This window comes from Euprymna scolopes, chromosome 22 (assembly GCF_053919585.1).
Source record: "Euprymna scolopes isolate OS-2025 chromosome 22, ASM5391958v1, whole genome shotgun sequence".
In the NCBI taxonomy this organism is placed as follows: domain Eukaryota; kingdom Metazoa; phylum Mollusca; class Cephalopoda; order Sepiida; family Sepiolidae; genus Euprymna; species Euprymna scolopes.
This window is the reverse complement of record NC_136503.1, coordinates 14224798-14249716: the sequence shown is the minus strand read 5'-3', so window position 1 is coordinate 14249716 and position 24919 is coordinate 14224798. Positions and strand designations below refer to the sequence as shown.

The following is a 24919-nucleotide window of genomic DNA, read 5'->3' as shown; positions in this document are numbered from 1 at the left end:
ACAAACTGCAAAGAAAACCGACGGAGCATCTTTTTGTGGGGGATTTATTTTATACGTCACCGGTTGCCATTGGCAGTGAAGGTCAGTTGTTGTCGACCTTGACAATGAAGACTTCATAAAACAACACCAGCAGCCGCCTATCACCTTAGTTTCTGAGAAAAACGCGCTTCACCATACACGATTTGTTTTTGACGCAAAAGATTGGAAATAGTACCCCATTTTTTTTTATTTTGTTTAGCCCTTAACGTTCACCATTTTTAAAAAGATGTTTTTACAATAGTTGTAATATTTCAGCTTTAATCGTATTACTATTTGATTGGTCATCGAAGGCCTCGATTTTAAAAGAAAACACCCCTTAATTGTGAAAGTAACGTGTTTGATCACTCAACGAACAAAAACAATATTCATTTAAAAAAAAAAAACATATATAATTCTCCTTACCCTTCTCTATTTTTTTTTTCTTGCAAAACTCTATCTAAAAGTGCGTTGAGTTTTTTTTTCTTTTTATATGCAAAGTCTGAAATCTTGATTCGGCTTGGTTCCGATTTTAAGAAATTGCTTTTCATGTTAATGTAAACACGAGACATGAAACCGTAATGAAAATATCTATACATAATATATGAATATAATGATGCAAAGTGGGAGAAAAAGGGGGAAACCACATTCCAGAAACTAGTTTTTTTTTATTTACACAATAATATCCTTATAAATTGTTAATCTAAGAGGCGGAAAAAGGGGGTTTTATTCCTGCGATTTACGAACTAAACCACGTTTATTTTTTTTTATTTTGCCCCACCCCTCCCCAATTGTTTTACTTAAAATTAAAACAAACTAAAAATTGAAAGTAAAAGCTAACACGTTTTCTGCGAAATTTCATTTTATTTTCTGGAACACCTTTAAGAATTTTTTTTTTTCATTCACACGACAAAAAAATTAACAAACAGATCTAAAAATCTTGTATCATTTACTAAAAATAACATAACAACAATTATATTTTGCGAATAATCTTTTATGCGAATTAATAACAGTCCATTTTAATATTTACTTTTCGAAAACGGTTTTATAAGTGTTAAAAATATTTCTTCTTCGTTCCTGAATTTTAGTTTTTTTTTGTTTTTTTTTTTAACTTTTTTTTTCTAAAAAGAGCAAAGAAACAAAAGTAAAGAAAAAAAAATTAATTTACAAAAACAAGAACAAACACTATTTTTTGTGCCCACGTGAAAATCGAAGAAGACGAAACATGTCGTTAACAGATTCCACCTCGTCTGTTTCCGAAAGAAAATGTTGTCATCAACATGAACAAAATGTTGTCATCCAACCGTTACTCACGGGTAAGTTTAAAAGTTTTCTTCATTTATTTATTTTACTTTCTACTTTGAAATGTTCTATTCAATTAGAGGTTTGTTTTACAATCCACCGAGGTACGAAAACGTGGTAAACAAAATCCAGCTCCCCCCAAAAGGGGCATTCTGGATCAATAATTTCCCACACTCTTTATCTGTGCCTAAACCTAAACGCAGATTCCACGAACAAAGCTTCTTAGAACTGCACGCCTGTGGAACTCTGTTCCGATTGCCTGCTTTCCAGCTGACTAAAATCTGATTGTCTTCAAGTCCAACATAAACAAGTTCTTGATGAACCGGCCCTCAATTTACAAAATTTCCACTACTTATGTTTACTACGCTATAGTCACATTGACTAATGTATACCCATTAACTCTTCTCCTCGAGTGGCCTCAGAGCCTTGATAAATGGTGATTCCTGTGTAAAAATAAAAAAATAAATTCTCTGTGCTGAAAGACTTCTTCTCCACAAACCGAGGACAGAAAAGGTAGTTTTTCAGAACAGATACCACACTTTGTTCCTACAAAAGGCCAAGAAGCGTTATTTAGAAAGCCATCATCAATTTTGTAATTATTCTGTACTGTCACCTAACAATTGAATAAAAACAAATATCGTAAAACTTGAATTTGGCTTGAAAATATTATTTAAGATAAATAGCACGGTAACATAAGTGCATAAGCACCAGGTGGATATATAATAAATGTTACCAAACGCAACGTAAGTTACTCTTCTACCTACTTGGATAATTTTTTGTTGTTGTTGTTAAGTTTTAAAGTGTGAAACGCAAGTAGTGCTGGCTGAGCTGCTAAGTTAAAACGAATGAGTTCCGAAAATAAGTAAATAAATATACTGAGAGAAATCCATCAAATAAATATTACTGCGACATTTATTCGGTGGATTTCTGTCAGTATTTTATTTTATTTTATTTTATTTATTTATTTTTTTGGCGCACGTATGGAAACAGTTTGGCCTTGTCAAAAAGTCTAAATTCGCGAAATTTGACTGAAAAAAAGTAGCTGTATTTTTTACGACGTGCCCCAGCGTAATATAAACGCCCATGTTAAGAACGGCTTTCGGAATAAACGCCACCCCCCAACCTCCCTATGTTAAGAACGGTTTTCGAGGTGTGGGGGGGGGTTATTCCGAAAGCCGTTCTTAACATGGGGTGGTTGAGAGTGTTTATAATGCACGTCATACAAATTTACCAACTGCTTCCAAAATGGGGGATTTGATTTATTAGAACGTTATATCAGAAATGGTGCACCTCTAAAAGAATGTTAAATATTGAATTTTTTTTTTGGTAGTCTTTTTTTTTTTTTTTTTTTTTTTTTTCCCCATCCAATTTTCACCCCAAACAAGGCACAGTGCCACTTTGAAGTAGGGTGCTATTATCGGGGACGTAAGTTGCAGAGGTATTATGAAGAGAGATGAGTAGCAAGATGTCTGTTCACATTACATTTGAACTTCTGCATGTCAGTACAGTTGGGAAAGCAGAATCCCGGAAGGGAGTTCCAAAGTCTAGCAGCAGTTCTGGGGAAGAAACTATTAGAATAGAAGGCCTTCTTACACCTAGGGATCTCTATTGTGAAGGGGTGGGATTTAGCTGCTTGTTAGGTTTGTTGGGGATATTCACGTCGAGGGGATACAAGTGCTTGTAATTCATCAGAGCATTCACCATTAAAGTACTTGTAGAACAAGCAGAGGGATGCAACATTTCGTCGATGGGACAGAGGCTGAAGCTTAGATGACAGTTCAGGACCTATTAGATTGGCGACTCTCACTCCTGGACTGACAACAGTACTTCATACATGGGCGAATGGTGACCTTATAGAGATACAGGATACTTTCAGGCGTAAGTAACTTTCTAACACGGTGAAGACAGCCCACCCTCTTCACAGCAACCTTGGCAATGCTCTCAATGTATCTATTCCAGTTCATGTTCCCTGTAAACGTTAGGCCGAGGAGTTTAAAGGTAGTACTTTCGGGTAATGTGTTCTTGGTGATTGCTATTGGTGGTAGAGAAGGTTTCTTATAATTATTGAAGGAAACAAGCTTAGTCTTGGCAGAATTAAATGTTGTTAATAAAAATCTATTTGTTTTACAAAAGGTAAGTCTTATATTATTTTTATCCATTGTAGCACCAATGCTCTTCCATAGAAATTGACCCAGACACACATGAATTGATGACGTTGCTATTAATGTGTACAATGGTGACGTTTTACACAAGGGTTTAGAGAGGCCTATTGTCCTTTGTTAATCCCTTTTTCATTTAAAGACAAACCCCTCCTTGTCCATGAAAACGGCAAGATGGCGGGATACAATCGATCTCATGAAAATGTGATTTTTCTTCTGCAAGAAAAAAAAAAAATCTACTTGATCAAATTAAGTGAAAGCTTTTTATGAGAACTTAATTCCATTGTTACATGGAAAGGCTGTTCTCTTTCCATGTAAATAAGAAGAATATTAGATAAGTGAAAATGAGATTAGGATAAGCCGAGAATCGAACCCTGTAGGCAAAGTAATCGAATGCGAGAAATTTAGTCTATTGTTAAATTCTATTAGAATAGTCAAATATTGTTTGTATCGGAAATAAGAGTTGATTGTCTATTCTTTTAAATATGTCAGTAAAAGAATGAACAATGCAAATTAAAAATATATTCTTAAAAAATAGGTGAGGAAAGGATTCTTTTGTTTGCAGAAGTGTGTTTGGACAAACAGCCACGTGAAATTAGTCACGTTTGAAAAACACACTTCTGACGTCATAGACAAAAGACAATTCTCCATATAGTTCTATGGGTTCGGATTTTAGAGTTGGTTAGTCAGTCAGAGAGTTGACATAGTCAGAGGAAAGTACCGTTAGAGGTGAAGGGGTAGAAGATTAACCAATCATAGATACAAGTGAATTCCTGATGTCATTCGACCGGTCGATCCGATAAATAAAGACGTCATCATGTTTTGGTACGTGTCGTCATTCAGTTACAACAGAAAAAGATCATGTGTTATCATCAATTTGGGTTTGACCTTTACTCCTGATCTGAAATGGAACACGTACATCAAGTCTGTTGCCAAGGTCGCTGGAAAGATGGTGGGATCCTTCTACTGCTCCAGGAGATATCTCACTACTGATGCAATTCTCTATCTATATAACGGCCAAGTACGTCCAAGGATGGAATACTGCTGCCATATCTGGGCAGGAGCTGCTAAAAACAGCCTATCCTGCCTTGACAGAGTACAAAATAGACTTCGTGGCTTAGTGGGGGATGCCCTTTTCTCTACCCTGCAACCTCTCTCCCACAGAAGAGACGTTGCGAGCCTATCCTTGTTTTATCTTTATTTCCATGGCAGGTGCTCGTCTGAACTCCAATCTCTTGTCCCCCCTCGCCAATCTTTCACGAAAAACACCCGTCTAGCCGAATCCACTGTGAAAAATTTCCCCCACTCTTTATCTGTGCCTAAATCGAAACGTAGATTCCATGAACAAAGCTTCTTTCTTAGAACTGCACGCCTGTGGAACTCTGTTCCGTTTGTCTGCTTCCCACCTGACTACAACTTGGATGTGTTCAAATCCAACGTTAACAAATTCCTAATGAACCGCCCCCTTAAGTAAACACTTCATCAAACCTCCACACTAACATACTGTACTTGCAATAACCCTTATCCCTGAGTGGCTTCCGGGCCTTGATAAGTGGTGACCACTGTGTAAAAAAAAAAAAAAAAAAAAAAAATTATAACAAACTCTTATGTAAACCCTTCCAAGTCTTATGTGTCCCCATCATCATCATAAGTAAAGTATCTCCCCCTCCTCTGGTATGTGTTAAAAGAACTATTATATATATAAATGTCTTCTCTCCCTCCCCATGGTCATATATGTCCCCGTCATCTCCTTAATATGTACCCCTATGCAACACCATAATGGGTACGTACAATATAATTTTTTTTTTTATGTTTTCATTTTTTAATGTCCTGATAAAACTAAACAAGTACCCTTTTATCTAACCATTTAATAAATGAAAGCGCATATGTCGATGTCAGATTACCCTGGCCAAATCACTGTTAAAAAAATTGTCTATGTATATGAAAATCAAAAATAGAATCGGAAACTCAAAAACAAAATGAAACAAACTTTATTTGTATTATTATCAGAAAAGATATATTCCCCCCCCCCGTTATTATTTTAGTACGAACGAATTACTGTCTTGTTATCTTTCTGACTAAAATGTTTCATTATCTTTCTTACTAAAATGCTTCGTTATCTTTCTTACGAATTTTGGAAAACTCACACTCAGAAAACTCGTACCCAGAAAATTTGTCCCTTTTTGCTAGGTGGGAAAACTGGTCCCTTATTGAAGAAATATCAAAAACCGTTCTTGAAGGAAATATTGTTTTTAAAAGAGACTATACCCCATAATATTTAAAAAAAAAAAATTTTTTTACTTGTTTACTGTTTTTAAAAAAATAAAATCGATTTTCTAAGTGTCTGTTTTCTACCTAACTAGCTGTTGATAGTGTTTTCACTTATTTTAAAGCCTTTATTCTGTTCAAAAACGAGACTACAGACCACATAATATTTTTAAAAAATATTTATACTTATTTACTGTTGTTTTTAAAAGGGCAAAATTGATTTTTCTACCTAGCTGGCTAAGTTGTTAGTGGTTTAATTTATTTTGAAACATTTATTCAGTAAAAAAAAAAAACAAAGCAAAAAAAAAAAAACAAGTAGCGTCAAGTGTTACGTGAGAATGAGAAATGATGATGTCTTGATAATTGCTAAAAAATAGAAAATTAAAGAAAATACTGAGGGAAATTAGATTTTAAAAAGAGCCTCCACCCTCCAAAAGAAAACAAATTTTAATATTTTTTAAATATAATTTAGAGAAAGAAGGGGGGGGGTTAAAAGCTATATCTCCCTCTGAAAACAAAACGATAAACAACAACCAAAAATGAAATTAAAAAGATTCTTGATAATCGATTAATAGATTAATAAATTTCATTATTGATTACTTTTTCTTTTAATGATTTTAACAATTTTGAAGTAAAAATAAAAAAAATTAAAAAGTAGTTAACGAGAGATTTTTAACACACATTATCTCTCCCACCAAAAAATGTTTTGCAACAGTTGACAAGACAATGAATGTTGATAATTAATAAAATTATTTTAAATAATGCATGGGAGCATTTGGTATGAGAGAACCCCCCCCCTCAAAACTCATAGAATGAAAAAACCAAAACAAAAAAGTAATGAAGAAGAATCGAATCTCTCCCTGTTTTTTTTAATTTTTTTTTTTTTTTAAATTTTTTTTTATTACTTCAAAAAAATATTAAAATAATAAGAAAAAGAATTGTAATTAACTAATAAATAAAAACGAAACATATTTTTGGCGGGAGAGATAACGTGTGTTAAAAATCTCTCGTTAACTCCTTTTTAAATTTTTTTATTTTTACTTCAAAATTGTTAAATTGGGTTTTTAACAGTGGTTTTGGCTGAGTGATCCGATATCGATGTATGCCAACGAAAGATATCGTAAAAATTGAATTTAACTTGAAACTCATCAGTAATGGTGCATAAAAGGAGACCATAACTTTTAAGAACACCAGAAGTTGGCACACGCATTTCCCAATTTAGGTATGAAAGCACCATTGATACAATTTTCAGTTATATTTTATGTTTATTTTTTTCAGCCCCTTATAATAAAAATATATAAAAATACGTAAACGTTTTTATCTTTTTTTTATTCTTTAATTATAAAAATAAAATATGCGATTAAAAAATGAAAAAACAATTGATAAAAAAGTTTGTTTTTTTATATATTTTTATAAATGTTTTTTTAATATATTTTTCAAACATATTTAGTTTTTTTTTTAATTTTTTCAAATATAGTTAGTTTCATTATTAAAACCTGCATAATCTATTCATACTATGTTGTTTGAATTTAGTGTTTTTATCATGTGAAATATTCACATTTTGAAATTGTTAAACTATTTTCTGTTGCACATTCACCTTTTTCAAACTACTAAAACTGTGGCAGGTATGAATAAAAAAAAACTAACATATATTTGAAAAAGAAAAAACAAAACCTAAATTTTTGAAAAATATATTAACAAAAAATTTATAAAATTTATAAAAGTACATAAATTTTTTATCAACTGTTTTATTTATTTTTTAATTGCATATGTTTTTAAATAACTATGGTTAATTAAGTTAAAAAAAATAAATATAAAATATAATTGAAAATTGTATTGATTCTGTGCTTCCATAGCAGTGTCAGAAGTCGCCATTACAGACTAGTGAATAAACATTTGATTATTTAGACTCTCTGTTTCGAAGCTTATAACAATATGAAAATGTAATTTCAAACCCTAATTTTTGTTTTCAATAAAATGAGCAAAGACCAAATTTTTAAATAATGAAAGGTTTAATAAAAATAATATAATATATTTTTTTTTTTCATCGGTTTTCTTTAAAAAAGATTTTACGAAATTCAACAAATTTTAACTTAATCCAAATCTAATAAATATATATAAATGCCAAAAAATCACTTACCAATAAAAACATACTTAGCAATGGGTTCTTCCATTCTTCATTTATAAGAATTGTCCATATTTATATTTTCTATTCCATGTATTTTTTAAATAAAAGGATGTTTTAAAGCAAGGGTCCCAGAAAACCGCATTTTTGCAACTCATCTGCCATTAGCCAAAGCAGTGTTTCTTCCATTTTTCAAGTTGTCAAATACGGAGGCCTCTAAGGGACATAAATAATTATTTCAAAACATAAAAACAACACATTAGATCAAATACATTTCAAAAGTAATCTTGATAGTAACTATATGAAGAAACAAACATTTTATTTATCTCCCCTTTGTAATTAATTAGATATTTGAAGTCAATAAAGTTGGTCGATATAGGTTACCGTACGTAAAAAATGATCATATTTCACTCATCAGTTTTCGCCGATTAAATGCAAATCACTCGACGAATTTTCAATATATATATATTTATTTTTTCTTCTATCAAAGAATTAAATGAGTTTTTGATTTAATATATTTTATTTCTTCTTTATGGAGTGAATTTTTTTTTTTTTTAAATATCTAAAAAACAAAAACATCGAATGAAACAGAAAAAAATGTCATTGTACAAAATTTTCTGGACAATATAACAAGATTATAAGGTTTCACTTAAAAAATCAACATAGTTTAAAAAAAAATGGTTTAAAATTTTGGACTTTACAGGTAAATATGCAAATTACTATTTTTTTTTTTTTTAAATTAGCTTATTTTATTTATCGATCTTTTATCTTCAATTCGCGATATATAAATCTGAGGTGCGGAGATTTTCATTTTAATAGACATTCCAAAATGGGGGAGGTGGTGAATTTAAAAAAAAAATGCTTGTCTAAAATATTATATTCAGTTTATTGGAAAGAGCATAAAATTTCACATTGAGCCTGAAAATATCTTAAAAATTGAACCAATAGAAAAATTTTGATAGATTTTTAAAGTGAAAAAATTGAAAACAACTTAACTCGTAAAATTCAATTGATTTCATTATGTAAAAAAAAATGGCTGCATGAACGCGTGCAGGCACTTTGTAAACATTCTTTTAAAAAATAAAAAATAATATTTCTATTATTTTTTAAACAACTTTAATAATTTATTTTGGAAGTATGTTCCATAAAGAAAATAAACAATCCACTTTAAAAAGAGAAACAAGCTTTTTTATATTTTATTCGCAGTTTTGTCTTAGGGCTGTCAAAATTTCCCCAAAATTCTGACACACCTAGTGCTTCCATACCTAAATTGAGACACGTGTGCCAACTTCTGGTGTCTTTAAAAGTTCCTGTCTCCTTTTATACACCCTTATCAACTCTTCTAAAAAATATTGCTATTTGTATTCTGCAGAGGTACCACCAAAGATAGTTGCTACTATTCTTAAGTCGGGTATCTGTCATAAAGCCATTTGTAATTGCTTAAAAAAGTTAATCACTCGGTAGCCGTTGAGATTAGTGTCTGGGTCAGATTGTGATGATTGTGTAGAGACGATAAAAATGGTTTCGCATTTATTTTTTAAAGATTATGACATGATGACAATTTTGAAGTAATTTAGTATTCTGTATGAAATTTAATTAAAAAACACACACTTTTTGAGTAAATATATCGCCATCTTGGAAGTCCTTTAATTAAACTAGTATGTTTAGTCATTTAAAAAGGCATTTTTCTTTAGATTTTATGTGGGCAATTCAAAATTTGAACTTTTTTTTTTTTTTTTTACATAGGCATCACCACATTATCAAGGTCAAGAGGCCACTCAAGGATAAGGGTTACAGAGTGTACAGTAGAAATTGGACAATATAGTAATCATTAGTAATGAAAATTTGGTAAATTTGATAACTTATATGGAACGGCTCATCAAGAACTTATTTAAGTTAGACTTGAACACAACCATATTATAGTCAGCCGGAAAGCAGGAAAACGGAAGACAATTCCACAGGCGTGCAGTTCTAAGAAAGAAGCTTTGTTCATGGAATCTACGTTTAGGTTTAGGCACAGATAAAGAGTGGGGGGAATTATTTATAGTGTTTACAGTTAGATGAGTGTTTCTTGTGAAAGTTTGGCGAGGGGGGACCATAGATTGAAGCTCATTCAAACACTTTCCATGAAAATAACGATACATCAGAGACAAACTCGCAACATCTCTTCTGTGAGATAGAGGTTGCAAGGAAGAGAAAAGGACATCTCCTACGAGGCTACGAAGTCTATTTTGAACTCTATCAAGGCAGGACAAGTCCTTTCTAGCAGCTCCTGCCCAGATGTGGCAACAGTATTCCATCCTTGAACGTACCTGGCTCTTATATAGATAGAGAATTGCATCATTAGTGAGATATCTTCTGGAGCGGTAGAAGGATCCCACCATCTTTCCAGCGGCCTTGGCAACAGATTTGATGTACGTGTTCCATTTAAGATCAGGAGTAATGGTCAAGCCCAGAAGCTTGTCAAAACTTGAGGCCTCCTGAAGACGAGAGCCATTCATTTCAATTGATGCCAGATGTGGATCAGAATGTTGATGATGTAAAGAGAGAAGCTTGGTTTTAGATGCATTAAAAGTAACCAGCCACTCCTTACCCCATTGTACAACGTGATCAAGATCAGAGGAGAGAGAATTGGAGAGAACTTGGTCGTTTACTGTCTTAGATGTGCTACCATAAATGGTAGTGTCGTCAGCATAAATGTCTACAAATGATGTAAGGATGTGATTTGGAAGATCATTAATGTAGATCAGGAAAAGAGTTGGGCCCAGGATGGACCCCTGAGGGACACCGGCATTAATACTGTGAGCTTCTGATTTTTGCCCATCAACTACTACTCTTATGAACCTATCAGAAAGAAATGATTTAATAATTGAGAAGACATTTCCAGCTATACCATAGCTAGAGATCTTATGAAGTAAACCTTTATGCCATACCCTATCAAAGGCCTTAGATATGTCAAGAGCAATTGCCCTAGAAAGGTTGCCTCTGTCGAGAGATTTGCTAATCCTATGAGATATAACTGTAAGCACATCTGCTGTAGATCTAGCAGAACGGAAACCATATTGAGTGTCGCTAAGAAGGTTATTTTTGTTGAGATGGTTGATTACTTCTGTATTTAACACAGATTCCAGCAACTTAGTCATGACGCACAGGAGACTTATTGGCCTGTACTGAGAGGGGGATGAGCGATCACCTGAATTCTTAAATACAGGGCATACTGATGAAATTTTCCAGGGAGATGGGAAACTATTCTCCTTAAGACAACGTTTAAACAGTTTTGTAAGTATGGGCGCTAGTTCAGGTTGAAGTTTTTTGAGTACTATAATTGGAATACCGTCAGCGCCAGTTGCTTTACTGGAATCAAGGTTTTTGATTAGCTTGGCAACATCACGTACAGATATACGTATATCACATAGCGTGTTTTCTGATACAGACGGAAATATTGGGGGTTGGCAGCCTTGATCGCAAAGGGTAGAATTAGCTGCAAAGTTCTTGACAAAGAGTTTGGCTTTTTCTGATGCTGACAAGATTACCTCAGGTCCATTGATAATAGTTGGGATGGAGCACACGCTTCTGTTCAGGATTCTGTTTGCTATTTGCCAAAACTGGTGGGAACCAAGCTGCTGCTCAGCTACTTTAGACTTAACAGATTGAGCATACAACTCTCTTGCGTTCTTTATTTTTTACAATGGTTGCTGGCAGTCCTGAAAGCGGCTTTAGTTTCCATACATCTATTACGTTGGAAACAGTGGAAAAAGTGATTTCTGTGCGCAATGGCAGCAGCACATTCTGGAGAGAACCATGGCTGGCTGTTAGGTTTTTGCTGAAACTTTTTCGAGGGTATGAAACGGTCAATACCTACAATTAACCATTCCGTCAGGTCTAATACTATAGAGGACACATCCTTTTTAAACATGGAATGCAGAGGTAGATCAGATATAAATGTACGGAAGCTATCCCAGTCAGCCTTAGTGTATCGATATACTGTACGATGGAGAGGTACGTCTGGGGACTTATTACATTTCATTTTTATCTTAATTGATACAACAGAGTGGTCGGAAGATCCAAGAGGCGACAGAACAGAAACTGAACATAATTCAGGGCAAGTTGTGAGAAAAAGGTCTAGTAGGCTCGCATACTGGCCGTCATTGTCGGGCACACGGGTGGGTTCGTGAACAATCTGAGTGAGGTCATAGGCAATGGAGAAATCATGACAGAACCTCCCCTCATCATAGGTCTTGTTTGAGTGGGTCAACCATTCGACGTTGTGAACATTGAAGTCTCCACATACGTGAATGTTAGCTGAAGGATAAGCAGATAGGACTTGGTCAATTTTCTCAGATATGCTTTTAAAGATACTAACTCCGCTGTTGTGGGGGCGATAGAGAGTAAATATAAATGCAGTAGTGTGAGCTAAAGCAACCCGGAAGCACATATAGGGTAAGTTAGGATCTTCCCTGGAGATGTCCCTACCACATGGAAAGCTATCTTTAATATAGGCACATATTCCATGCCCATGGCGATCTTGGGGGTCCTTTTTGAAGTTAAGTTAGAGTATTCTTTAATTGCGAACTCTTCTAGGGAAATAGCCTGTCCAATGCCAGTTTCACTTAAAAATAAAAGGTCTGGTTTAGTCTCCTGTAATTGGGTTTCAACCTCTGGAAGGTTAGAACGTAGACCCCTGATGTTGGAGAAGGAGACATGGTAGTAGGGGTCTACGTTGGAAGTTGGAGAACTGGGTTTAATCGTGTATTTTTTCTTGAAACTTGTCATGATGAAATTTTGGAATTTGTGGACTAAGTCGTCAGATTTACTTAGAGCAGGACAGAGAGGGGAAACTATGAGAGAAAAAGAAATGAAGAATTTTTTAAATTTTATTTGTAGCTAATGATAAGGTAAAGCCGTAACAATTACCCACTAGTATAGCATCGAGAGGCCCCACCAGAAGCTACTGCATGGTCCAGAATCCATTCACCAAATGGCAATACAGCAGCCCCAGTACTTTGCACCTGCTGATAGGACAGCCTCCTTAGTGGTTAATCCAAGGTTCGGGTCCCTGACTATCAGGCGGATAACGTCAGCCCAGACAAAACGTTTACCTCCAGCACCCTTACTAGTGACATGGCTACAAGGATAGACATAGAAACAGAAAACTTCCGCCATCTTTGCCAACTGTTCGCACAAAATACTGCCAACCTAGAAAACAGCTATTTTTTCTCCCTTTGTCAGAAAAATCACTTATTAAAAAATGAGGACTGAGGGACAAATAAGAAGAAGCGAGAGTAACTGGAGCTGCTGATAACGCATCCACAATGCGTTTTCTACTCTCCATTAAAAAAAAAAAAAAAAATTATTAAGTATTGTACTTAATAAAAGTCCGACAGACGTGTTAAAGGGAAAGTATGGTGATAGATTCCCCTCTCACGAACTAAAAATGAGTACAATTTCGTAATCTATTTTTGCAATCAACTCGGTAGATAAATAAACATTTATGGACGAGAAAAAAAAAACTAGCATTTAATAAAACAGAAATACATAAATTAAATACTGAAATAAAATGTAGTTATTAATATTTGAATCTAAAAATAAAAAGTATGATTAAAATTGAAATCACTTATCTCAACAAAACACGCCCGTCTCTAAAATGCAAACTGTAGTGAAGAGTTTAAGTTAACAGCGTTCAAAAGATTTTTTTTTTTTTAATTAACCGTTAAAAGAAAAGCGTGATTTTACTCTGAACTTTAGCTAGTCACGTTTTAAGAAACTTACGATATAAAAGAAAAGCGGATGGGGGGGGGGTCTTCCGAAAGTTGGTGACGTTATAAGTAATTGCGAGATAAGATGGAAGCCGGATTTTAAGGGGTGTGGACTGAAAAGGATAATATAATGAATTGAGTATACAATATTTAAGATCAACTCGGTAGATAAATAAACATTTATGGACGAGAAAAAAAAAAAGCTAGCATTTAATAAAACAGAAATACTGAAATTAAATGGAGTTATTAATATTTGAATCTAAAAATAAAAAGTATGATTAAAATTGAAATCACTTATCACTTCTAAGGGAGATAACTCTATTTTACTAAGAACTGTAAGAAAAATGATTTTTTTTTTTTGTCGATTATTTCATTTAATATAAAGGTACTTGTACAGTTTAATCAAGACATTAAAAATGAAAATATCGAAAAAAGTTTAAATTGTACATATCCGTTATGGAATGAAGTTCTCCGAAAAAATTTTTCACTTAATTTCATCAAGTAATTTTTGTTTTACAGCGGAAAAACAATTTATTATGATACCGAGCAAAAGGTTAAATTTTTTAGGAAGAAAAGCTAGTATTAAAGATGGGGAGGGAGTGTCAGCGCTTTAACAGGAGTTATCTCCCATGACGTTTCTAAACTCCAAACAAAAATTAAGAAAAAATCCAAGATGTCTGCCTTCAACGCGCTCTCATAAAAACCCGTTTTTCCGCTGTAAGAAAAAACTACTCGATCAAATTAAGTGAAATTTTTTTTTCTGAGACCTTCAGTTCATTTTTTGATGTGTTGATTAAACTGTACAAGTACCAATGTAACAAAGATTTATAACATTAATAACAACAACAAAAAATATAAAATGCAAAGATATTGTAATTTGGTACTTATGCATCTATCTTACCGTGATGAAATAACATTCTTTTTTAGAAAGCCATTCTTAACATGGGAGTGTTTTGTAACTAATCTGTACTTTCACTTAGCAATTTAATAAACAAAAATATCGTAATAAGTGAATTCAACCCAAAAATACTATTTAAAAAAATAGCGCAATAACAAAAATGCATAAGCACCGTAATTTTTAAAACATTAGAGTAATTTTAAATTTTTTTTTCAACCACTTTAGTAAACCTACCTTAGAACAATGAGTTGGTTGGTTGGTTTTGTTTTACGGCATAGCAACCCATTTCAGGTTATTTAATGCCGAATCCAAAGATTTTGAAAAAAAATTTTTTACTAGAATATATTTGTTTTCAAGTCGGTTTCTATTTAACCCATAGTTGGGACCCTAATAGGTACTACCAGTTTGGGTCAGAGTGGACCTGGGAGCAATGGCAATTAAAGGGTGGCTCCACACTCCTCAAAGCCCGCAAGCTGGGGCCTCACCACTGGATATAGTTTAAGGTCATATCCAACTCTGTTCCGTCTGCCTGCTTCCCACCGGACTACAACTTGGATGTGTTCAAGTCCGTTAACAAATTCCTAATGAACCGCCCCCTTAAGTAAACACTTCATCAAATCTCCACACTAACGTAATGTACTTGCAATAAGCCTTATCCCTGAGTGGCTTCCGGGCCTTAATAAGTGGTGATCACTGTGTAAAAAAAAAAAAAAAAAAAAAAAATCCAGGACCAAGAATGAGTTAAGTTTTTGAATTGTTTTAATGTGTAATATTTATTAGATTTTAACTCAAAGGTTCATGTCATAATCTTAAAAACAAAAAAAAGATAAAACAATTTTTTTTGCAACGCTAATCTCAACATTTACCGATTGAAATATGCTTACATTATGTAACCAAGTGAAATCCGACATCAGGTAAAATTCGTTCGCCATTATTGACATATTTCAAGTGTGTTTTTCTCAACTTACATGCATTATACTAAGTAGATTTTAATTTGAAATGATTCCTCTTTCATTAATACGTGCTGCCTTCAATAAGTTTGCGCACTTTTTTGATAGTACGTGCATGAAAGTCTAGTCCCCTTTGAAGTAATCTCCTCCAGCTGCAATGCACTTGTTGTATTGTTCCAATAACTTCTGGAAGACCTCATATGGAAGTCCTCTTGCATTGCAGTCACAGCCTCTTACATTGCAGTTGTCTCATAACGACAGCCTCTAAGATTTTCCTTGAGCTTAGGGAATAACCAAAAGTCACAGGGAGCAAGGTCAGAACTCTAGGGTGGGTGAGGAACTATGTTGATGCCTATCGTGGTCAAATAGTCTGTGATAAAGATGGAGAACCCTTGAGACAAACTTCGCGCAAATCTTCCGTATCTTTAGTTCGTTGTGAATAATTGTGTGTACAGTTCCCACACTGACATCAAACTGTGCACTTATTGTCTCTAAAGAAACACGACGGTCCTTATCCATAAAATTGTTTATTCCGCCAATAAACTCTAGTGTTCTGACTTCCTTACTCCTCTCAAACATCTTATCATTCCCCACAGACCCCCTGCTCTTCTTGAATCTCTTATGCCACTGAAAAATTGATGCTTGATTCATGCAAGATGGTCCAAAAGCAGTCTGAAGCATTCCATATGCTTCTGTGGCATTTTTCCAAGTTTAAAACAGAATTTTATTGCATATCATTCTTCTAAAGTGTCCTCACTTGCATTTTTGAAATTCACCAGCTGTGACAATCAGGCTTAAGTAGGGTGTATTCCAATTCCTTCATTTGAACCTGAAATCATAAAACTTGGTCAGTTAACTCCTAAGAGATATAGCAAGATGTATCATGTACTGAATTTTCAAGAGTCAATCTATGACGATTTTAAATGCAGGTACAACAAAAATATGGAAACTTATAGAAAAACAGTGTATATGTTTACACAGGTTCTTTTTCTATATCTACTCATGGAGTCCACTTTGTTAAAGATACTTGTAAAACGGTGAATTAATGGCCAGAAATAAGGTTATTTTAAAGGGAGGTAATTGTAAACTTAAAAATTTATCTTCTATCAGGTACTTCTTTTTATACTCTTTATTCACTCTAAACAAGGCATATTGTCACTTGGACGTAAGATGCTACTTTTTTTATTTTAATTACAAAGGAGTCACCACTTATTAAGGCCTGGAGGCTACTTAAGGATAAGGGTTAATGAGTGTAATGAGTCTGTGAGATAATATCGTAGTTATCATTGGTGGAAATTTAGTAAATTGGATTGCATAAGGAGACGGCTCCTCAGGAACTTATTCACGTTGGACTTGAAGACGATCATATTGTAGTCAGCTGAAAAGCAGAGAAACAAGAGTTCCACAGGCATGCAGTTCTAAGAAAGAAACTTTGTTCATGGAATCTAAGTTTAGGCATAAATAAAGAGTGGGGGAAATTATTAATAGTGGTTTCATATAGACAAGAACCATGTTTACAGGGGACTATGTAAGGAGATGAGCGAGGTGTCAGTTTACATTTAAACTTCTGCATGCCAGTACAGGCATGGAAGCAGGAAACAGTGAGGGAATTCCAAAGTGTAGCAATCCGAGGAAAGAAGCTATTAGAGTAGAAGGCCTTGCGGCATCTAGGGATCTCTAAAATCGAACAGGTGGGATTTTGTTGATAAACGGGTTTGTTGGGGTTATTGACATCGAGGGGGCACAATAGCGACAAGTTCATCAGAGCACATTCTATTAAAATACTTGTAAAGCAGGCACAGGGATGCAACATTGCGGCGATGGGACAGAAGTTGGAGGTTAGTTGACAGTGTGATACTTATTAGATTAGAGACTTTTTGGGGGGGGGGGGCTGTCTAAGAGGGAGAGACTAGTGGTGGATGTGCCAGCCCAGATGTGACAAGAATACCCCATGCATAGGCAAATGGTGGCCTTGTAGAGATACAGAATACCCTCAGGTGTGAATAATTTTCTAGCATGGTAGAGAGAGAGAATCCGCTTTCTTTGCAGCAGCCTTTGCAATGTCCTCAATGTATTCCAATTCAGTTTAGGTACTAACTGGCTTCGTTGGTCGCTATTTGAGACTGTAATTTAAGCTAAACATTTCATTTGTTGTTGCCCTCTCCCCTAAAAAAACCCTTATTTATTCATATAAACATTCACATACAAGTGTATCTTTTAAATATAACTAAAAAGAAATGGGCGCTTGTTAAGATAGTCAACAGATCAATTTTTTAAATTATGTTGTTTTAAACGAAAACATTACTTAATTGTCATCTTGAAAATGGTAATATAATAAAAAAAATTACGAGAATTCATTGAGTAGAAAATTATTTATAGTTTAAAATAATTTTTACAGAAAATTGAAGGAAATGGCATTTTCCCTAAATGCGTTGAAGATTGTGAATACAGGGGACATACTTATCTCTCTTTTCGACACTTTAATGGCTGACGTTTTGTTTTAGGTGATAATGGTAGACATTTTTTTACTAAAAACACAGTTCTATTCAATGAATTTTCATAATATTTGGATACATTACTATTTTCAACATGATAATTAAGTTCTCTTTTGGCTTAACACTACATATTTAAAAAAAAATTGATCAGTCGACTCTATCTTAACAAGCACCAAGAAATAAATCAATTTGCCTTTTCACTTACAATTTAGAAATAGATCACAACTTGTTTAAAGTCAAGTGGACCCATCTAAAGAGATGAACACTTGAACACAAATAGTAAATATTTCGTCCCAGAAATAAAATATTGTGAAACGGAACCATTTAAGTTAAAATCAACTCGTTAAAAAAATAACAAAAGCAAAAAAACAAATAGTTTATGAAATGTTAATTTTCAAAACCAATATGCAAATTAGTTAATCTTTTAACTAATATCACATATACTTAAAGACTATATAAAAATAAAACCCAGTGTGGAAGGAATCCAGCCCCAATTTTTTAGTTTGCTAACAGTATGGACTCAACTCTCTGTAATAACATATTACGATGGTCACGGTATGGGCCACTTTTGAAATGAACTGTTCCCTATTGACTAAGGTTAAAATGTCTTGTGTATTCCTAGGAGGTACACCCACCCTCCTAGACCTTTACTCCCGGGTTTGTAGGGGAGTAAGTTTATTACTGTCTGAAGCGCTCCTATAGTAGACTGTTGATGGGTCTGCCCAGGCAATTTTTAAATGGCCAGAGTGTTCCTCCTTTAGAAGTGTTGGCTTCACTTTTCCCTACCTTCCTGCCCTTGTGTCACATCTTCCTGTGGTGGGAAGGAAGCAGATAAGTTGTCAACTTATTTCTGTTTGTACTAGTCGAGGATACGTCGTTGACAATCTGTTCAACAGTGAAATTTTGTGTATGAATTAAAAATTGTTTAGCATGTGTCAACATTGTGAATAAGCGAAATCAAAACAAGGTGACTGAACTTGATGTCGAGTGATCTTTAATGTCTTTGCAAATGTTTTTTTTTTTTTCGCATTCTTATCTGTCTACAATCTTTAATGTTTACCTGATTTTATTGTGTGAATTATTGTAACGTAATTGTTACATACAAACAAGAGGAAAGAAATAAAAATCAAGGTCGGCATTTTTTTTTTTTTTTTTTTTCTTAAACAAGTTTTTATTGCCATTACTTTCTCGTCTCGATACCACTTAAGTCTCTCGCCATCATCCATCTTGCAATGCGTACACTTTTCATTTTTCCTCCGACCACATGCCAGCCACAGCTGGCCCATTCTCGTCTTCAACTTTACATGTCCATTTTCTTTGACGTCGCACTTTGCTATTCCCGACCATGTGATCCATTTATTTTCTTTATTTTCCTTTTTCTTCCCATGCACACTTCCCGATTTGTATATGCGTCTTTTTCGGCTATGGATGCTGCTGCTGCTAATATCTTCACAAGCCAGCTATCTTTCGCTGCTGCTGATATTTTCTCATGTGGACATGTTACATTATTAATAAATGTTTGAAGCCAAATTTTCCAGGGAAAAATGACCAAAAAGGGCCAAATCAAAAACTGAAAACCACACTTTTAGAAAGAGGAAAGCAAAAAAAAAAAAAAAAATTAGGCTAAATGGAAAATTTTCATTAGTAAAAGCAAGGAAAACTCTTAAAAAAACTTGTGTACATTGAAAAATATTCTAATAAAAAAAAGTATCTATTTTTTAGTACCTTTAACGTACGTCATGGTTTCTGATTATGAATTATTTGATTGGGAGATCCTATATATTAGAAAGGAGGATAGGTGATAATATAATCTGGACAGTTAATTAGTATATAGACACTAATTTAGCATTTGTAGTATGGTATCACCTATCTTCCTTTTTAATAAATAGGATCTCCTGATCACCAAAGATGGAATGTAAAAAAAAAAAAAAAAAAAAAAAAAAAAGTTGCTTTTATACTGCGCATGATACTAAAATATACCTTCTTGGTCTGTTAGTTAGGATCCAAGAGTAGTATCTGTTCTGTCTAAAGATGACTTGATATTGTGCTGTTTCCGTTGGTGCCGGGCATCCATAACAATGAAAGTATATCACAGACTCTTTTAAGGATATTAGAAATAAACCGTAAATAACCAGATATATTCTGACACTACGGTAACTAGATTACTTAAATACTTTTACAGTTTTAACAAAAGGGCTACAATAATATTGCAGGGTCTCCATTCACGCTGAACATTCACAGTATACCCAGCAGCAATATATTACATATGAAATATGCCACCGTGGAATTTCCACAGGTCCTGCTAGTTTTTATAATTACAAAAATTAAATTAAACGAAATTATTACAGTTAACGTGATTTGTACTTTTGTGAAAATAAACTGGCATTTGTGTTTACATTTTAAGTGAAGACATTCCTTGACGTAACTCGCTTTTTTTTGGTGCTGCTATTATGCAATTTTGTAGTAAAAAAGGAAGTATGTACATTTTCTTTAATTCAGTATCTAAAATTTTAATTTCATAATTATTGCTGAAATAGTTTCAGAAAACTGATAATTATTTTTCCAGAAATTTTAAAAGTTGATTAATTCAGACTTGACATTTGAATGAATTTTTTTTTTTTAATCTCCATGACATTTGTCAGTATAATTTTAATAACATGTAAATATACATTTCTTTCAAGCATGATCAGAACTTAATGTAAACATGTACAAGCAGTACCCCCCCCCCCACCATCTTTTTTATTTTCGTCCTTTTTTCAATGTTTTCAGCAGATTGTTATTGAATGGACACTAATCTACCAGATTATAAAAAAAATCAAAAAAAATCAATATTTAAATATTTGTAGGGGTGCTTAGTTTCTAATACAATGTTCTAGTAAATCAATCACCCATTTTCACTCAGCATTTTTATGTAAAATTTTGCAAATTTAGCTTTTTTTTTTTCTTTTTTTTTTTAAGCAGTTTGGCCTCTTTTTTTAAAATTTAATTTGAAATTTGCCCTTTTTGCGATTATCTTTTCTCTATCTTCTTTATATCAATAAAATAGAAACAATTATTCCCGTCTACAATAAAGCACCATAGCAAAAACACTGGAGCCAGACATTAATCTAAAATGGCCACACTACCTGCACATATTTTATGCATGTTTTTCACTAATAATCATTCTATTTAATTACAATTTATAAATTGCTACAATTTCTCCACTCCGATTCATTCTCCCACTAACGACATCCATAGAGATAGTAGGAGGACAACTTGGCCACTAATTATTTTCTACTTTCCAATTGTCACCGGCGCTAGTATTACTTCATAGTCTATGCTTATCATGCTGCACCATAATTATTTCGTTCTGCCATTACCTCCTTTGATACATTCAATATGGCTGTTGCATTCTATTTGTTCAGAAAATAAATGTCATTAGTTATCTTTCATTCTGTCATGCAGAACATGTTAGCATAAACTTAGCATTTTTATTGGTTCTTAACATGTTTTATATAATTATTTACAGTTATTTTCAAGTTTTATCACCCAACATTACTAATTTTTAAATTAACAGGAAAATTCTTAAGCGACATCTTGCTCACTAATTATTTTCTACTTTCACTACTCTAGTCATCACTGAAGCTATTATTTCATAGTCTACACTTATCGTGCTACACTATAATTATTTTGTTTTGCCATTACCTGTTTCCAACACTCGCGCAAACCTTATTACCACTCTAACTGCTGAACACTGTTAGTTTTGTTTCACTTTGGTTCAGCAAACATAATCCATCATTCTATGTTTCACATTTACTGAACACTAAAGAATGCTTGTTTGATACATTCAATATGGCCGTTGCATTCTATTTATTCAGAAAATAAATGTCATTAGTTATCTCTTTCATTCTGTTATGCAGAACGTGTTGGTATGGGCTTAACATCTTTATTTGTTTTTAGTTTAATAACATGCTTGTTTTATATAAATACTAGCTTGGGTGCCCGGCATTGCTCAGGTGTTTGGAGGTGTGTTGAGCAAAAGAAAAAAAAAGGTGGTAGTAGGTAGGCAAGCAGGCTCAAATCCGTACCGCGAACGAGGAAAATAACATGAAAAAAAATTGACGTCTTAGCTGTTGTGCCCCTCGCAAAATCTGAAGTGGCGAAGGTTTAAATTAAAGCTAGTCAATCGAAAAGAGGGGATGACTTTTGAAAATATCTGCCAAAAAAAGCGACCCCCCCCTGTAGAAAAGTGCCCAGCTGAGGGTGAAGGAATTAATGTTTTTAGCCAATTTTTTTTATATTTGTCATTCGAAGGATCGAGCTTTAAAACAATACCAATCTTGTGAAAATCTGTCGCCTCTGTCAAAAGTTTTAGGCGTATACATTTAAACAGACGGATGAGATTTATATTATAGATTTACGCTTATCTTTGAGGTTCCTCACCTGACATTTACAAAGTTTGCCCGGACGATTTTTTTTTTTTTTTTTTAAATAAGCAATCTTAAATTTTCATCACCTGACATTTATGATATTTAAATTAACAGGAAAACTCTTGGGTATACTTATGCATGCACAGTTTCTAATACAATAAATTGATTCCCCATATTAGAACCAGTCAATGAGAACACGCATCTTATATAAAGGATTTTTCATTTCTCAATCTTAGGGCAATAATTAATGGTCAATATGCGGTAGAGTACCAACTAAAGACTTACTTTTAAAAAGTTGATTTTTAGGCATATTCAAGTCTGTTTTGAAGGAATATAACATTTAAGTAGTTGGCATCATATGATCTTTATTATCCAATGTATTTGTATTGTTTTCACTGGTCTCCATGTTTGTTTTTGCAAGTGCATATTCAATATAAATGTAAATTTAAAAATAAGTATAAACCTCCTTTAAGAATAATAGTTCTGTGTTTTTTTTTGTTTATTTTTTTTCTGTGTGTGCTCATACCTAGTAAACTGCATGTAATATATGACGTTAAAAATAGATAAAAAAAAAGTTTAAAAAAGAGAAATCATTCTCATTTAAATTTAATGTCTCAACCAGATGTAATCAGTTTTTGTTAGTATTTAAATCCTGACTATTTTAATGTCTGGAAAATTATTTGTATTTGTGAAGGGCTATTTTTTTCATAGAATAAAGGAATTAGTTTCACATTTAAATTGAAAGTACCAACCATATAGCAGATTTAATGTAATCAATTTTTGTTGGTATTTAAATTTTGGCTGTTTTCTTATCTTGAAAATCATTTATTTTCTCAAGGGGCTGTTTTTTTTTTTTTCCAAAATCCCCCAATAAGGATGGAGTATTGTTGCCACATCTGGGCAGGAGCTGCTAGAAAGTCTTATTCTGCCCTGACAGAGTTCAAAATAAACTTTGTAGCCTAGTAGGGGATGTCCTTTTCTCTTCTCTGCAACCTTTTTCTCACAGAAGGGATGATGCAAGCCTGTCTCTGCTTTATCATTATTTTCATGGCAAGTGCTCGTCTGAGCTCCAATCTATGGTCCCCTCTCGCCAAACTTTCACGAGAAACACTCGTCTAGCTGAAAACACTATCAATAATTTCCCCCACTCTTTATCCATGCCTAAACCTAAACATAGATTCTATGAACAAAGCTTCTTTTTTAGAACTGCACACCTGTGGAACTGTCTTCCGTTTGCCTGCTTTCCAGCTGATTACAATATGGTCATCTTCAAGTCCAACGTAAACAAATTCTTGATGAGCCGTTCTCCTTAAGTAATCCAATTTATCAAATTTACACTACTAACGATTACTATGATATTGTCCCCCATCGACTTCTGTTCACTCTTCAACCCTTATCCTCGAGTGGCCTCTGGGCCTTGATAAGTAGTGACTCCTAGGTAAAAAAAAAAATCAAATAGGTGCATATATTATAATCATAGGGAGCATTTATTGTTTTGCTATGCCGATGTGTGTAGGTTAACATTCTTCCTTATTCAACCAATAAAAAATCGATGCAAATATTGAGTATAGATAACTTTTGTGACAACTAAAATATGCTAATGAATCAAAGAGTTTTAGAAGGTTTCAAATGAATAGAAGTTTTTTTGGCTGTAAAGAGAAATATAATAAACATGTTCATTTCGGTTATTGCCGTGTACATTTACATATCAATGTGTGTAAATGGCATAAGCATTGTGTGTTTATGTGTATGTTAGTGCACGCGTTTTCTTAGAAGAATACATGCATGAACTCTGTACAAATGTTTGATTAGTAGTGTGTATATGCTATCGCTATGTTTAGTAGTATATGTACTTTTTTTTTTTTTAAACAAAAGAAAACAAGGTGCTTTTGCATTAACTTTTGCTGAACTAAATCTAAAACTTAGGAGAAAATTAGGCTGGGTTATAGAAGTTTTGTGAAAATTATGTAAAAGTACAAAAAACCTGTCCCAATAGCCATCTTAAATCAATGCAAAAGCAGATTTGTATGTGCTAGGCTTTCGTTAAAAAAGGTAAAAATCTCATTTTTTTTACTGTTTTACTATTCAAATATTTAATGAAATCAAAAATAAAATCATCAAATTTAAACGAAATTAAAAAAGAAATTCAGAAAACATTGTAAGCATGGCTATATTTTGGCTTATTTTTTAAGTTCTTCTTCACCCGAGCAACACCAGGTTAATTTACAAATTAGACATCAAAATAAAGGTGCTTCTTCATTATTAGAACAAAGATGAAAACATTGTATTTCTATTAGAACCAATGGCATCTGCTTTTTCATATCTAATTAGTAAGATATCCAAAAATCATGAAAAATGATAAAGTAGAAAATTAAGAAAAATAATTTTTATAGTAAATTGCAAATTATACTTAAATAATAAACAGAATAAATAGGGGAGGTAACTTTTTTTATTTTTTACACAGTGGTCACCACTTATCAAGGCCCGGAAGCCACTCAGGTATAAGGGTTATTGCAAGTACAATATATTAGTTTGGAGATTT

General features: G+C 33.4%; 1 protein-coding gene across 6 annotated transcripts in view; it reads left to right on the top strand.

Annotated features, from left to right (window-relative positions):
• LOC145243903 (nicotinate phosphoribosyltransferase-like) overlaps window positions 1-24919 on the top strand; it is a 328038-nt gene that overhangs the window by 132423 nt on the left and 170696 nt on the right. For 2 of the 6 annotated variants that reach the window (XM_080107009.1, XM_080107014.1), the window contains exon 1: window positions 82-1331. The exons of 1 other annotated variant lie outside the window; for it this stretch is intronic. In XM_080107009.1, coding sequence (XP_079963135.1) covers window positions 1241-1331 — 91 coding nt within the window. In that variant the 5' untranslated portion in view covers window positions 82-1240. Of the gene's footprint in view, window positions 1-81; window positions 1332-24919 lie in introns of those variants that run through there. 3 more of the 6 variants (XM_080107011.1, XM_080107010.1, XM_080107012.1) reach the window with 2 other exon arrangements.